The sequence below is a fragment of the Neodiprion virginianus genome, chromosome 3, assembly GCF_021901495.1.
Source record: "Neodiprion virginianus isolate iyNeoVirg1 chromosome 3, iyNeoVirg1.1, whole genome shotgun sequence".
Taxonomy (NCBI): Eukaryota; Metazoa; Arthropoda; class Insecta; order Hymenoptera; family Diprionidae; genus Neodiprion; species Neodiprion virginianus.
The window spans coordinates 35,168,593-35,183,277 of NC_060879.1; the positions used below are offsets into that span (position 1 = coordinate 35,168,593).

Below are 14,685 nucleotides of genomic sequence, written 5' to 3' on the forward strand. Positions count from 1 at the left end.
TTTTCGCACTGTTAATGTTTGTGTTCTGATGGGACCAAATCATTTATTATTGTTCAAGAGATACATATAATTTCCTTGATGAATCAGTACACAAATTGTTCTCATGCTAATACAGTATTATGCGTCTTACAGTATATCAATGTTTATTATTTATAATTTTTTGATAATAATTATTTCAATCTCATTCTAGATATCATCTTCCCACACAGTTTCCGTGAGAATTGCAATGTTGTCCAGCCCTCGCATTGGAGCATATTCTAACGTCCACATAATATTGGTAAACACCACTGAAATTTATTAATAAAAAAAAAAAAAACTTCATTATTCAGATATACAAATCTTAAATATTATCGGTAATATAGACGTATTACGAATAGAGTAACAAGAGATTGATATTTGTGATCAAACCCGGTCTATTCTTTGTGAGGAATATAGATATTTAATCAAAATAGAAGTATAGATTTAAAATGTGCGTCCATACATAAGAATACAAGTAATACTCACACATCTCACCCTGGTGAAGATCAGCAACTAATTCTGGGCATGAACTGTTGCATGGATTGATTGGGGTTAATCTAAGCTGCGTAGCCCCTCTCAATTGAGCTAGGGCTATCAGACCAGAATCCAACTCGACCTTTTTGTAGCTAGGACTATTATAGTCCGAGGACATGAGGACCCAGTTAAAGTGTGCGGGAGATACTGTACTTGATAGAAAATATGGTCGCTGATAATACTTTCGAAGGACTTTAACTGCATTAATGTCGCAATTTTGCCAATGGACAAACCATTTGGCCACTTCTGGAGAATGGACTCTGCGCAAAAAAGCTGCTAGGTCAGATGAACCTGTTCGAAGATTTGAGGTCAATGCGCAGGGGACTGTTTCCATTAGACGTTCATTTTCCAAATAAAGCTGTAATACAAAGCCATTTGCTCATTATTGATGAGCCTGATGCAATAGTGCATATAGTGTTTCGTGATAACTGAAAAAAATACACTTCTGTTCTTTTGAGGACATAAATTGTGAACCACACATCTTTTCCTTTTTCTCTCATATGATGTGTCCGTATATTACATTAGATGCCTAATTGGATTACTTCATTAATGCAACTCGTGGAAATTTTGAGTTTCAACACTGTGCTCTGATTGCAGTCAACTTTTCAATTACTCTAATAATGCATTCGACGTCTGTACAATCATTTTCCATTGGTACCTTGACAAAAGATTGAAAAACTCCAATACAAATATTTTTCTCCAGTACATATAAGGGCACTAAACACTTATAGAATTTGTTTCAAAGTAATGCCAAAACAGGTTTTCATTGCCTTGTGATGTTATGTTTCAGACCCTTTGAATAATGGTTGGTGAGTGTTGTCAGTAGCTACTCACCATATTCAAAATAATTCATCACAACAACCCATTTCAGGTAGAGTCAACAAACGCATCTGGTACACCTCATACTCAATTGTCTGATGTCTCAGGAAGAGTAAGATTGTATACTTACATGAGTAATGTTATCGAACCAGAAATAATCAGTGTTCATAACTGGCCAAGAATTCATAGCATCTGTTATAATAGCAGGAGCATCTCGACTTAAATAATTATCAACCAATTGACGATATCGGACGTCAGATAAGCGATCGATAGTCTCTAAAGCCTCGCAAGTCTGGAATAAAAGACGAAAAGTACGTTAACAAGAAAGAACTCGAGTATTCAGGCAATAGGAAGATGCAGAATCAGACACAAAAAATGGTGAAAATAAAAACCGATATTTATCTTTTTCATGGTTCATTTCAATCTATTTCTTTACCACACAATCTTCTTCAGTGATGGTATAGTCGTTGTAAAAAGGATTGTTGATCATACAATTCTCATAATACAGTGGCTGCCAATTCCAAATTGGCAGGATTTTTATGAGCAGTAGGCGACCTATGGCCGAAAAGTGAGTTCCAACAAAATCCAGTTGAGCTGCAAGACACGCTATAGTTCCAACTACAATGAGAACCAATGCAGCTCGAAATGCCAGCTGTAACCAGGACCGACGCATAGCTGCCACTAATGGCTGGCAAATTATATCCATCTCTTCTTCGGTAAAGCCAGCTTGTTGGCAATATCTGGAGCAAAGGTGACAATTCAAAAATGAAAATAATACTTTGTTGAACTGAACTTATGTTAAAGTTGTAAACATTTGTTAAGATAAACTTTAATAAGAGAGGCACAGGCTATAACAATTTTTTCTGATACTCCTCTCAGAATGTAAAAAATATATATTCGGCTCAATTGATTATTATTCCATGGATTTTACTTGAAGGTTAAAAATAAAAGCTGTTCCGCGAATATTTTAAGAGCAAGTTTGACCACTTAAATCGAGATGAAAGAAAAGCTTACCAGAAGAAACAGAATTGAATTTATACAATGAATCTTTTTTTGCAATGAAATTGAAAGCCATGAAGACACAAAAATTATTCTATTATACCAACATCATATACCACCTATTGACCTCAATTGGCTGAGATACTCTGTATACATAATTACGAATTGTATCTGTAGCAAGGTAAAATTTTGAAAGCAAAACTTTGTGGACAAAGCATTGTGTTTGCACTTTTCTTGTTGTGAGAATTGAGCAATTGTATTAATAATCGCTGCAGGTGGAATAAAGTGCAATCTAACAGGGCAACATATAGATTGCACCTAGACGATTCAGTATTAACCCTGCATCAATGGACAGAGGGTATGTATATACGGATTGGTGAAAATATAACAGTACATTAATGTGGGCTTACTTATAAAATGAGTTCAGGTCATCATCGATAAGCCTAAGCTTTTCTGCGTGGCTCATTTCGTGTGGTTCCTTGGCATAAGTCTTCCTCGGTGGTTTAACACACTTGCTACCAGACATGTTTTATGCGTGTCTCTTTTCGCAGAATGAAGAATATTGTGTACTATTATTAACCAAAGAAAATCTCCCTGGAGATGGTCAGCGAACTCGAAGGATAGGAAGAATGGTATCGAGTAAGGGAGAAGGAAGTTCAGAGTTTGGGGTCATACGGCATGCGCCAGCCTCGTCAGAGTTTAAGTTCATATTGATTTCTCCCGCTTTCGGATCAATATTCCAGTGGCGTAGGAGTGGCTCGGAAATACGGGAAGAATTTAAGCAGGAATATTGGACGTATGGCGGTCGTAGGGTTGACGTGACTTAGTTTGCTGTAGAAATCCGCTAGACGTCGACTGAATCGAATCAGTCACCGGGATCGGGCGATCGGGCGACTTGCGCTGAGTTTTACCGTTTACCACATGTTAATTAATTAAAAATAGCGTTATCATTATTAAAATCGCTAATCGAAGGCATTTTCGTGAGCAGATAATCCTGGATCTGCTGAAATATAAATGAACGGGCTGCTGTAGGCAAGATCCCGAGTTACGTCACGGCTTGTCGCGACCGTGTATCGTCCTGCATTTCTCTGTCGCCTGTTTATTCTTTAACACCTTGCACCACCGTATTTGCCTCGTGTACTTTATGCACATTAAACGTAACGTACGCGGCGGCTGGTATTAACTCTAGCTCAACGAATTCTACGCATAAAGTATAACCTAGAAGTTTTATATCGAATTATCGTTGACGCAACAGCCTGTTGTCAACCTCCCTTCGTCAAGACGCGCAGGTTTCAACTTAGCTACTCCCTGGAGTCGTTCGTATTTCGACGTCGAGGTGTGTACTAAAAATTAGCCAAAATTCCGGTCCCCACAAGAAAACGAGAAGGCGCCCAGCACACAGGCGGCAGGAACCAACCTACTGACGAAGAACCATCGTCGGCTAGCAAAATGAATAATAAGAGAAAGAACCGTACAAATCCAACCAGGTGAGTAGCATCTCCTTTATGCATCACCGTCTCCTCAATTTTTTCCTTCTTCACCACAACCTGGCAATGCACCTCTTTTCCATACTAGCCTTAGATAGATATGCATCTGATTTGCTATGTTATTTGTAAGTGTTTGTCTTTCTTTTTTAACCTATTTCCTGACATTTTTTCTTACAGGTCCCCGCGGGCTCGGGGCCCGCCTGAGAGATCCATTACTGCGGAAGGGGTATACAACAATGCTCACTTTATGCATGCCATAACTAGCCATGTTGGTAACATTGTACAGGTGAGAGAAACAATATAATACACTCTGATTTTACCTTGATGAATCATGCTGCAAATGTCTTTTAAACTATGATTTAAAATTCATTCAACAATTAATATTTATTATTAGCTCAAACATTATTAAGCACTTCAATCAATTATTAGACTCGTAATTTAATCTTATATTAATCGACTTCCCAATTTCTTTTTTTTTTTGTAACTAATAGTAATATTTTCATGCTACGTGATTTTTTACAAAGAGCTCATTTAAAAAACACCTATTGTGCAGATATAAAGTGCGATTTTATAATTGAAACATTCATTTTATGTCCAGGTTCAAACTCAAAATGGCTCCGTGTACGAAGGTGTATTCCGCACATTCTCCAGTCAGTTTGATGTTGTTTTAGAAATGGCACATCGCATTGATATTGGTGGAAAAATTATAGTAGACAGTGTAGTGGAGAAATTGATTTTTAAACCTCAAGACATTATTACCATGTCTGCTAAGGATGTGGACTTGGATTATGCAATTAGAGATACTTTCCAAACAGATACTGCCATTAGCAAATTCAACGGCATGATAGGCGAAAAAGAGTTGGAACCCTGGGAAGCACCTTCTGCCATAAACGGAGATGACTTAGAATTAGATGGGGCTGCGGTAAGCAATACTGAATTAAACTAACTTGTCATTTCTTTGCATCAGATGTTCACCACATTTTTACAGTCAACAAAAAAAAAAATTTCTATCAATGCATATTCATAAATCATTTATAAATCCTTACATGAATGAAATATTATTTTACAATTCATTGTTTCTTGATCATTTGTAGAATGGATGGGATGTCGATGAAATGTTTCGTAAAAATGAGCAGATATACGGTGTGCAATCAACATTTGAACCGTCGCTGGCAGGTTATACTCTCCAACTGCAACGCAAAGATACCAAAGAATTCAAGGATCAGGAGCAAAAGGCAGCTGAGATTGCTAATGAAATCGAAGCTCAACCAAACCATAAAGCTCGATTAGATCTTGAAAACGGCGATGAAGAGGAAAGATTTGCATCCGTGGTAAGTTTGAATATTAAGTTAATAAGTACAAGGTGACCTTAGAAAACTTGTGGTTATTCACAGCATATTATTTTCATATCTTCGTTAAAATCGATAATTTCAAATTTCATCGCAAAGCAAATTTTGCTTAATGAATCTCAATGCAATCGAAAAGAATTTTCCATTTGTCAGAGTATTGAGTTATTATAGAAGTTCCGAAATCATGGAATTTTAAGAGGAGATACTGGTGAAATTTTGATAGTACCAAGATTCTAATTTTTTAAATGCAAGAGAAAGGTCTAATAAAAAATTCCTCTCAACGAGATTTTGATTGTGATGAGTATATATACTGCATTTTTTTTTTAGTTTCTGCGATGAAAATTTCCCCGAGTCTGGTACCACTGGTTAAAGAAATTTAGACGAACTCTATACGTGTCATTAATTTTTTCGCAAACATGTAACATTACTTGACCTGTAAATTAAATTGGAACAGTACTGGAAATGATTTTTTCATGCATGTAAATCAGTACAGTTGTGCTCCTGTACTTAATCAGATGTCAGTGTCGTATATTCTTTAAATTAATCAATTTCAATATCATTCACTTTAGGTAAGGCCCAACGAAGGCAAATACGTACCGCCTCCAAAGAGGAAAAATGGAAACGCAGGAAAGCTCATGCGTTCTACACCACCGCCCCCGTCGCCAGGGGCTGCAACTAACAAAACTGTATATACGCAACCACCGCCTACAGCCGTTGGTGTGAACATTGCTCAAACAACAAACATTCCAGTGGGAATCCAAACGACCCACACTCAAGTACCACATCCGGTTCCTATAAATATGGCCATACCAACTAGTAGGATTGTTGTCACATACAATACTCCGCCACCATTTGTACCACCTTCTACAACGCAGACTTTACCGCCAGTCGCTGCTGTTCAAGGTAGGTACTTATTATATTTTCATGCATTTTACTAAAAACATTGAAGCCATTGCATTCGTTCCATTCTGCAAGTAAATTGGGCAAAATGAATTTCGAAGTAATTAGCTGTTACACAATCGACTCGATTGAGCAATCAGCTGGTACGCCAAGAATGAAAGCCTTTTTGCCTGATCAAAATGTGATTACAAATCTGTTTTTGATACAGTGATGCCACCAGCACAACCGCAGCCGTCCGTTGTGCCTGCCATTCCTCAGCAAGTGGCTATTACTCAGCAGCAGCAGCAGCAACAGCAACAACAACAACAACAACAACAACAACAACAGCAACAACAACAACAACAACAACAGCAGCAGCAGCAGCAGCAGCAGCAGCAGCAGCAACCTTCAAATAAGATAAACTCAGAGAAACGTGACAGACCTGGAAGACAACAAGTTTATCAGGCTGATAAAGCTCCTCCAGCTCCATTTCCACAACCTAACATTACCCTTTCACATCCACAGCATTCACCACTAACACAACAGAACTCGGTCGAAGGTCAGCGTTGTGAAATACTGCAACAAAAATCAGAACATAGAAAGGTATGATCCTAGTTTTTCCGTGTTTTCTACCAGCCAAAAGGGGATAAATGTAGTTATTGAACACCCGTGATTTTTCAGTAAATTAACTAAAAATAGATTGAGATATGCTAAGACCTAGCGTTTTTATTAGTTTTGTCACTTTTGATCAAGGTACCTACTCCTCGTGGGAGAGAAGAACAACACTCGGAGCTGAGACAATTTGCAACAGACTTTAAATTGCCCGAACCCTCTGTCCAAGAGCCATCACCTCATTCTAGGAAGCAACATCAGCAGGAGCAAATACAGCAACAACCAGCTCAAGCACAGCATCATCAACAAAGTCATCAGCAATCGCACTCTCAATCTCCTCATCAGCAGCCACAACAGCAACAGCAACAGCAGCAGCAACATTCATTACCACATCCACAACATCAACAACCAACAGAGGAACCCGTTGTTACCAGTAAACCACCTCCGGGACCACAACCTGTGCGATCAAATAGTCCTCCTCCTCTGCAACTGCAGCCACCACAACAAATCCAACAACAAACTACATCTCCCACGCAACAACCAGAACCTGCAGTTGAAAAAATCACTACAGCCTTCAAGAAATCTACATTAAATCCAAACGCTAAAGAATTTAATCCAAATGCAAAACCGTTTACACCTGTAAGTATAAAAATCAAATCATCATAATCGATTCTTGGTTATGCAAAGTTTTTAAGCCATTAAATACTTTGCTAATTCATGCTTCCATAATGTCTATGCATATGTTTATCATTACTGTATTCTCTGACAAAGTATGAAAATTTGTTTCAAATTTTTTTAGCGCTCGCCAAGTACTCCTACACCTAGCCGACCACATACACCTCAAACTCCTCAGTATACCGGCGCTACAATGCAAACAGTCGTCATGCCTGCAACAGCATATGTTATGACTAGTCAACCCCCAACTGCATTCACTCAGCAACAAGCTCAACCTGCGGCTAGATTCCGGAAGGGTCAGTATCTAGGTACCAAACGTGTCGACCAAACTTCTACATTTATACATTATTAGTCAGTAAATATGTTGGAATTACCAAAATGACGATTGAAAATAAAATAACTGGTACCCTTGCTTATCTAAGACTGCAAGTTTATAGACTGCAAGAAGTCAACTACACGTGATTGATATCCTGCAGCCTGTAAAAATATTATGAAAATTGATGCTTCCTATTTCTATTCTAACTTCATAACTATTAGGTCAAATTTGTGTTAAGTCAAATAAAAATTATGTTCCAGCATCAGTCAATGACCAACTCAGGTATAAAAGCGTTAACATGAATTTGATGTCTTAGAAATATACTAGAAGTCGCCAGAAATTATGTGATGACTTTTAATACAATATTCTTAGGTAACGTAAAAATATTTTCTTTTGAGTACTTGGTAATTCCAAATACTGGCGAAGTTTTCAACTGAAATCAAATTCTAATGCATTCTTCGTATGTGCTACTTGCCATGTTTCAGTCCCAATGATACCACATCGTGGTCCAGATATTGCATCACAGATGCAGGTTGCAGCTGCCACTGGTCAACCGTTACTCGCACCTGCCCCGCTGCACCCACCTTTTCAAGTCCAATACCCTGGTCAACCAGCCTATCAACAAATGGTGCGGATGGTTCAAGCTCCCCCTCCACCACCGCATATGACGTCACCGTATCATCATCACCACGAATCTTCGGGTCCACAACCACAAGGAATACAATACATGGGTCCACATCCACACCACCCGCATGTAACACAACAACAGCCTAGCCAGACACCCTCGCCTGCTAATCCTAATCCTCCTCACACCCCTGGAGCTTACAATCCTCCAGGCACACCACAGCCTGCCTATCCTCAGCCTCCACCACAAGGCCATGCCCCAAGCTATCCAATAATGTGTCCATTAATTCCTCCTCACATGATACCCCCACAGCACATGCAATATTTGCCTCCTCAGCCTCCGCCAGGAACTCAAACTACTATACCTGTCATTCTGCCTCACAATCAGTAGTTTTGCAAATACACAAACAGAGAATCGTTATTCTAAGAAAAAATGTAAAGTGTTTTAAATTTTAAGTTACTTTCATAATAGCGTTGGATTTTCGCCTCCTGCTTAGCTGCCAATGCAAAAATTAACTTATCAAAGCCACAGAGTCCTGATGCGTACGTGCCATTTGTATTATCTGTTAACATTATTGTGTTAAATTTTTTTTTAATTTCTTCAATCAGTGTTAAAATTAAAATATATCAGTATGCCAGATCTCGCGTTAGGAGAGAATATATGTTTGTATCCGTTCCTGCCTGCACAATTACGCGTATGTATTACAGTATGAGAAAGAACAAATGGACTTTCAGTAGTAGAGTTAAACACCAGTTGTTTTAGAATTTGAAAGGTTAAGGAACAGATGAACCTATCCACAGAAGTCTTAAACATGGTCTTTCATCGGTCAAATAAGGAATCTTTAAGGAGTGAAATAGTTGTTTTTTCTTTCGTTTTTTTTTTTTTTTAATATATATATATATGTACAATTTTCAAGCACTCTGTGGTAATAGAAAACTTGTCTTGCACTTGAATGACTAGAAACTAATGCTGTTTTGAAGGTGGCTAAGACAAATAAGAACATTTCTGCAAGAGGCCCGTAACGCATCCCTCTACATAACATTGTCATGCGTATCATGTGAGTTGTTGGATATTGTATGGCAATAAATTAGTCATTATGTCCTAAATAGAGTTACATTTTTTAAGATGTTTTATGCACGGATAGACAAGACCGACGTACGTGACTGTAAAAATAACTTTGTCCGTAATGGCAGACGCTAAAATCTAAAATAGAGGCAAAATTGGGAGTTTATAGCCTCGTTAATAAGCTTAAGTTGCACCATCATCATCTTAGTAGATCGAGGCTAATTGAACAATGATATTGACTTGAAATAATTAAAATTCTTTGAATTTTCTTGAGTAATGTTTAGATCGTGTTACAAAAAAATCTTTGGTATATCAAAAACACAACTGCAATGAGAATAGACGTACAGTACGGATAAAATGATAACTTTGGAGAATCTAATATATATTCACTTGAACTGGATATTTTAAAAAAATTTGTTACAGGGGGGAAGGAGGGAGGCCTTTTATTTTAAAGTATCTTCTGGAAAGATGGTAAACCTAAATTTTTCAAATAAGCTATATTTTTGTGCTCATGCTTAGACTCAAAATACAATATTTACTAGAAATACAACATGAGAGCAGAGCCTGAATAATAGTAAATTTTGAAAAATTGCCTAAACCCTCAAATGAATCTTCTATATTGCAATATTGAACAGCTCTGCACATTGGCGTACACAAAATGGCTAAGCAAAGAGTTTTTTAAACTCTGTAGTTTGTTACGCTAATTTTTGTTATTAAATACTTTTTATGAGAAGGACTTTGAAACGACGGGATATCCAATTATCTCTGGACCCATTCTTGAGATGTGTAATTACATAATTTTTCATGTGATATGGCGAGAGAGAGTCTGTCACAAGTGGTACACTGTTGTTACAATATTTGAATTCTTTAACATAATTTCACCTTTCGATGTATGTCGAATGTAATTTGAGATCACTACTTGGTATTTAAAAATGAAATTCTAGCTGCCAAAGTGTTGAAGAACCAAAATACGCCTAACAATTGTGTGTGCAAATCTAAATCTTTAATTCTATTATTAAGATTGGATTATTATCATGATTCATATTACATCATCAAAATGTTTATGCAAATCAGTGTATGTCTGGCACGATATGAAATCTCCCAATATGAAAGAAACTGCAATTTTTATTTCATAATATTGAAAAAAACAAAACGGAACCACTTGTGCCGGTGATGATAAGGATTTCAGAAGAACAGAACAACTACACCCTAGTCGTGTAAATATGAAAAAAACAAACAGACAGAGGAGTAATCATTGTTTATGTATAAAAAACGATTTAAAAAAAGAACGAAAATGGAAATGTATGAAAAAAATGGTTCACTGTGTGGCATCATTAGATAAAAAAAATTTTATATTGAAAAAATAGAAAATAAAAATCATAATAAAATCAATAAATTAAAAACTGCCTGTGCCTTATAAGTGGTGTTCTTATTTTGTTCATTTCTGATAGCTCAAACATCCGATTCTTTCCCATCCTATTCATTCTACCATTTCCAAAACTTATCATAAGTTATTTTCGATCTCCTGCACAATACATTCTGTTTTGCACACTTCATTAATCAATGCATTGGAGCGAAATGATTTTACATCAGTATAAATTACGCATGATATGTGTAGATTTAATTTTTTAATATAATAAGCAGCAATAGAATTTTCATACCTTAATTGACTGGTTTTGTTTGATATGTTAGAAGTATAAGACCAACTGTGCTAAAACAAAAAACGCTTGTTTGTACTATGATATGTACCAAAAGTACTTGACGCCAAACAGTGAGAAGATGGCATTGGAACAAACAAAAGTTGAAGTTAGATGTAAAATTATTTATTTAAATCAAATTGTTCTAAGTATTCCGAAATTAGAATGTCAAAAACACTCAGCAGTTGGCAACAAGTCATACATATATATAGGATATGATTGAACGTGTTGATTAATTAATTTCATTGGCTCAGCTTTTGCAAATGTCAAACATAACCTCATTCGCCCAAGTGTCTACCTAACCAAGTCCACGTGGGCGAAAAGTGTCCATGGTTTTATTGGTTTTATCTTTTGAAGATGAAGTCTCAAAAATGGGAAGACTTGGAAGTCCCACTAAGCAAACCTATTCTGGAAACTCTAAAAGTACAAAACTTTCAAACGATGACACCTGTCCAGGTATGACATATTTATCACATGACTATAAATAATTGTTTTTCTGAAAGCATGCACTTACGTCTCATAATGAAATAAACAAACGAAACTGGTTCTCTCTTGCTGGTAATTGACTAATATTTTTTTAACATTCTGGCAGACTGCTTGCATACCGTTGCTACTAAAAGGAAAGGATGTTGCTGCAGAGGCTGTAACGGGCAGTGGCAAAACACTGGCATTCTTAATTCCAATGCTAGAAATGTTACAGGTATGAATTTTGACCTATATTATAAGAAGACTTGGAAACAGCGACTATAACATGAAATGCCAACTTTTTTTTCTAATCTGTAGAGACGTGAGGACGGTTGGAAAAAGTTGGAAATTGGTAGCATTATTGTATCACCAACACGGGAATTAGCTACACAGATAAACGAAGTCCTTGCCAACTTTCTGATCCGCATTCCAACTTTAAAACAAGTGTTGCTAGTCGGTGGGACAACTGTTGATGAAGATGTAATAAAGCTCAAGAATGGTGCTAATATTATTGTAGCCACCCCTGGAAGATTGGAAGATATTCTGTCGAATTGCAAAGATATCAATTTAGCCTCAAGCGTGAAAGCTTTGGTAAATACATTCAACAATTATTTTGAAAATCCTTAAAGTAGAAAAATTTACTTTAATTTTTTACAAGAGTACAAACTCTATACTTATGTCAATCTTGCAACAACAATGGTCTTTGAAAAATCACTATTAGACTCATGATGGACATTTTCACAGAAGACACTTATTTTATATTACTGTTCTTTCAATGTATTATAGTGTCAAAATTGTGATTTGTCACAGCTCACTCAGCAATCATAACATCGAAAGAGAAGATAGTTTTTATGAGATACACACTGTATCAGACTCGTAAAAAATTTGATGTATTTTATATCATGATTTTGGTGCAAATCAGTAATATGTATAATGAGGTCAATCTTTAATAGTGAGTAGCATTCTACAGATTTATTTTTGGCAAATATTCCCAAGTCAGTTAATTGCATTATTTCAGTTCCATCATTAAAGACTTAATTTGCGACAAGTATTATCTTGAGTAAGAAGATTATCCATATCTTTCTGAATGTTTGTACCGGTTCATTGTCTATAAGCAAAGTCGCACATTTCATTAAAAATTACATTTCAGGAATTACTGGTACTAGATGAAGCTGATAGGCTTCTAGATTTGGGATTTACAGCGACGATAAATACAATTTTGAGCTATTTACCTAGATTACGGAGAACTGGATTGTTCTCAGCGACTCAAACAAAAGAATTACAGCAATTGATAAGAGCTGGCTTACGTAATCCAGTTGTAGTGTCAGTCAAAGAAAAAGCTAGTACTTCTACCCCTTCTATGTTGATTAACAGTTGCGTGATTGTCACCGCAGAAAATAAACTTGCTACCATGTACAACTTTATCAAAAAGAAAGGAACTGATCTGAAGTACATGATATTTTTTTCGACATGCGCCTGTGTCGATTATTTTAGTCATGTTCTTAAAATGTGAGTTGAACGCATATAGAATTATTATGAAATGAACTAGTACTTGGACTTGCTATCAATTTTTCAATCCAAGTGAACTACATCATTGATTTGTGAAAACATTATTTTCAGGCTCTTTCAATCTTCAAATATATTTGCACTTCATGGGAAAATGAAAGATAAACGATATAAAATTTTTGAACAGTTTCGAAGCTCCGATAATGGTTTATTATTATGCACCGATGTTATGGCACGTGGAGTTGATATACCAGAAGTTGATTGGGTTTTACAATATGATCCGCCATCGAATGCCAGTAGCTTTGTACACAGGTAATATCAAAAGCTTCATCATTTATAGAAACTTTGCTTACAGGTTTGATCATTTCATTAATCAGATAATGTATACTTTATGTGTGCCAGACATGTTGAAAAATAAAACCATTTTTAAACCTATAGATGCGGCCGCACAGCCAGAATCGGTAACGAGGGAAATGCTCTATTATTTCTGTTGGAGTCCGAAGATGCTTACATAGATTTCATCAGGAGGAATCAGAAAGTAGATTTAAATAAAATCGAATTAGAACTACCTACAAGTGTGGTGAAGTGTTTAAAAGTCATGAGAAGTATACAGCAAAGTGATAGACTTATATTTGATAAAGCTAACAGGGCATTTGTATCATATATACAAGCTTACCAAAAACATGAATGCAGTCTTATACTCAGGTTAAAGGATCTCAACTTAGGAAAAGTTGCTATGGGTTTTGGGTTATTGAAAATGCCCCGAATGCCAGAACTTAAAAAACAGGACACGTCATTGTTTCAAGATCCTGCAGTTGACGTAAATTCAATTGCTTACAAAGACAAGCAGCGCGAATCTAAAAGATTGGAGAAATTGAAAGTCTTCCGACAAACAGGTATTTGGCCAACAAAGAATAAGCGTCCTGCCAAGCAAACTGAACCCTGGTCTGAAACTAAGAAGAAAAAATTAGATACAAAGGATAAACGTAATAAGCGTAAAGAAAAAAAAGCTCTTACTGGACCAGTCAAGAAAAAACGCAAAAAAGTATGCCAAGAAGATATAGAAGAATTGGCAAAAGATATAGCATTGATGAAGAAATTAAAAAAGAAAAAGGTAATTCAGGTGATTCCATAAGTTTTTTTATGACAATTTCTTGTCTTTATCTAGATATTAGTTTGGTAGAACGGTTAATTCTAAAAATCAAATGATCCTCTGTTTACCAAATGATGTTCTATATCCACTTGTATGTGAATATTATAATTGTTAGTGTATTTATTATAATAGTTAAAAAAAAAGGTATAAAAAAAAAATTTAATTTTCAGATCTCACAAGAACAATTTGATTCAGCTTTCGGAGTCAATTGAAAACATTTTAGACAAGGTACAACAGGCAATTGAATCGTTATTGCGCGTGGAATTCTTTGATGCGTGAAGCCTTAGTCAAAAATTGATAGCTTATAAATAGCGATTATTAATACTTGTCTGAAAAAATTTGACCTTTAATTTGATACTAATTGTAAGGTTTTTAATTTTAAGTAAACAATAAAAAATGTAATTATTGTTTGAAGCAACATTTTGAACATGTCTTTACTATTTAAAGTACTTGGTACAAATTGTGCGAGCGATGAAAAGTAAAAAT

At 36.1% G+C, this 14,685-nt stretch overlaps 3 protein-coding genes and 1 long non-coding RNA gene across 7 annotated transcripts; 3 read left to right on the top strand and 1 right to left on the bottom strand.

Annotated features, from left to right (window-relative positions):
- Nucleotides 1-11: 11 nt before the first annotated feature.
- On the bottom strand, nt 12-3,119 carry LOC124299475 (uncharacterized). Its single transcript, XM_046752676.1, has 5 exons — nt 2,781-3,119; nt 1,808-2,111; nt 1,502-1,663; nt 505-910; nt 12-287 (listed from the first exon to the last, which is right to left on the bottom strand). Exons 1-5 carry the CDS (start codon nt 2,894-2,896, stop codon nt 187-189), a joined length of 1,089 nt encoding a protein of 362 aa, XP_046608632.1. The 5' UTR covers nt 2,897-3,119; the 3' UTR covers nt 12-186.
- On the top strand, nt 1,608-2,212 carry LOC124299482 (uncharacterized). The gene is made up of 2 exons (XR_006907018.1): nt 1,608-1,749; nt 1,904-2,212. It is a non-coding gene; the product is annotated as an uncharacterized LOC124299482 (long non-coding RNA).
- Nucleotides 3,120-3,234: 115 nt separating the features above from the next.
- On the top strand, nt 3,235-10,342 carry LOC124299467 (ataxin-2 homolog). Of its 4 annotated transcripts, none has more exons than XM_046752656.1 (10): nt 3,237-3,857; nt 4,035-4,143; nt 4,456-4,779; nt 4,952-5,188; nt 5,776-6,109; nt 6,315-6,400; nt 6,455-6,688; nt 6,839-7,336; nt 7,497-7,680; nt 8,174-10,342. In XM_046752656.1, exons 1-10 carry the CDS (start codon nt 3,820-3,822, stop codon nt 8,701-8,703), a joined length of 2,574 nt encoding a protein of 857 aa, XP_046608612.1. In that variant the 5' UTR covers nt 3,237-3,819; the 3' UTR covers nt 8,704-10,342. The 4 variants fall into 4 exon arrangements, with proteins under 4 accessions (XP_046608610.1, XP_046608612.1, XP_046608613.1 ...); XM_046752657.1 differs by having other exon boundaries at nt 6,315-6,394; XM_046752654.1 differs by having other exon boundaries at nt 3,235-3,857; nt 6,315-6,688; nt 7,497-7,668.
- Nucleotides 10,343-11,053: 711 nt separating this feature from the next.
- Nucleotides 11,054-14,613, top strand: LOC124299470 (probable ATP-dependent RNA helicase DDX55 homolog). The gene is made up of 7 exons (XM_046752663.1): nt 11,054-11,531; nt 11,668-11,775; nt 11,859-12,131; nt 12,691-13,049; nt 13,161-13,358; nt 13,485-14,160; nt 14,370-14,613. The coding sequence occupies exons 1-7, from the start codon at nt 11,433-11,435 to the stop codon at nt 14,409-14,411; spliced, it is 1,755 nt and encodes a 584-aa protein (XP_046608619.1). The 5' UTR covers nt 11,054-11,432; the 3' UTR covers nt 14,412-14,613.
- Nucleotides 14,614-14,685: the final 72 nt, after the last annotated feature.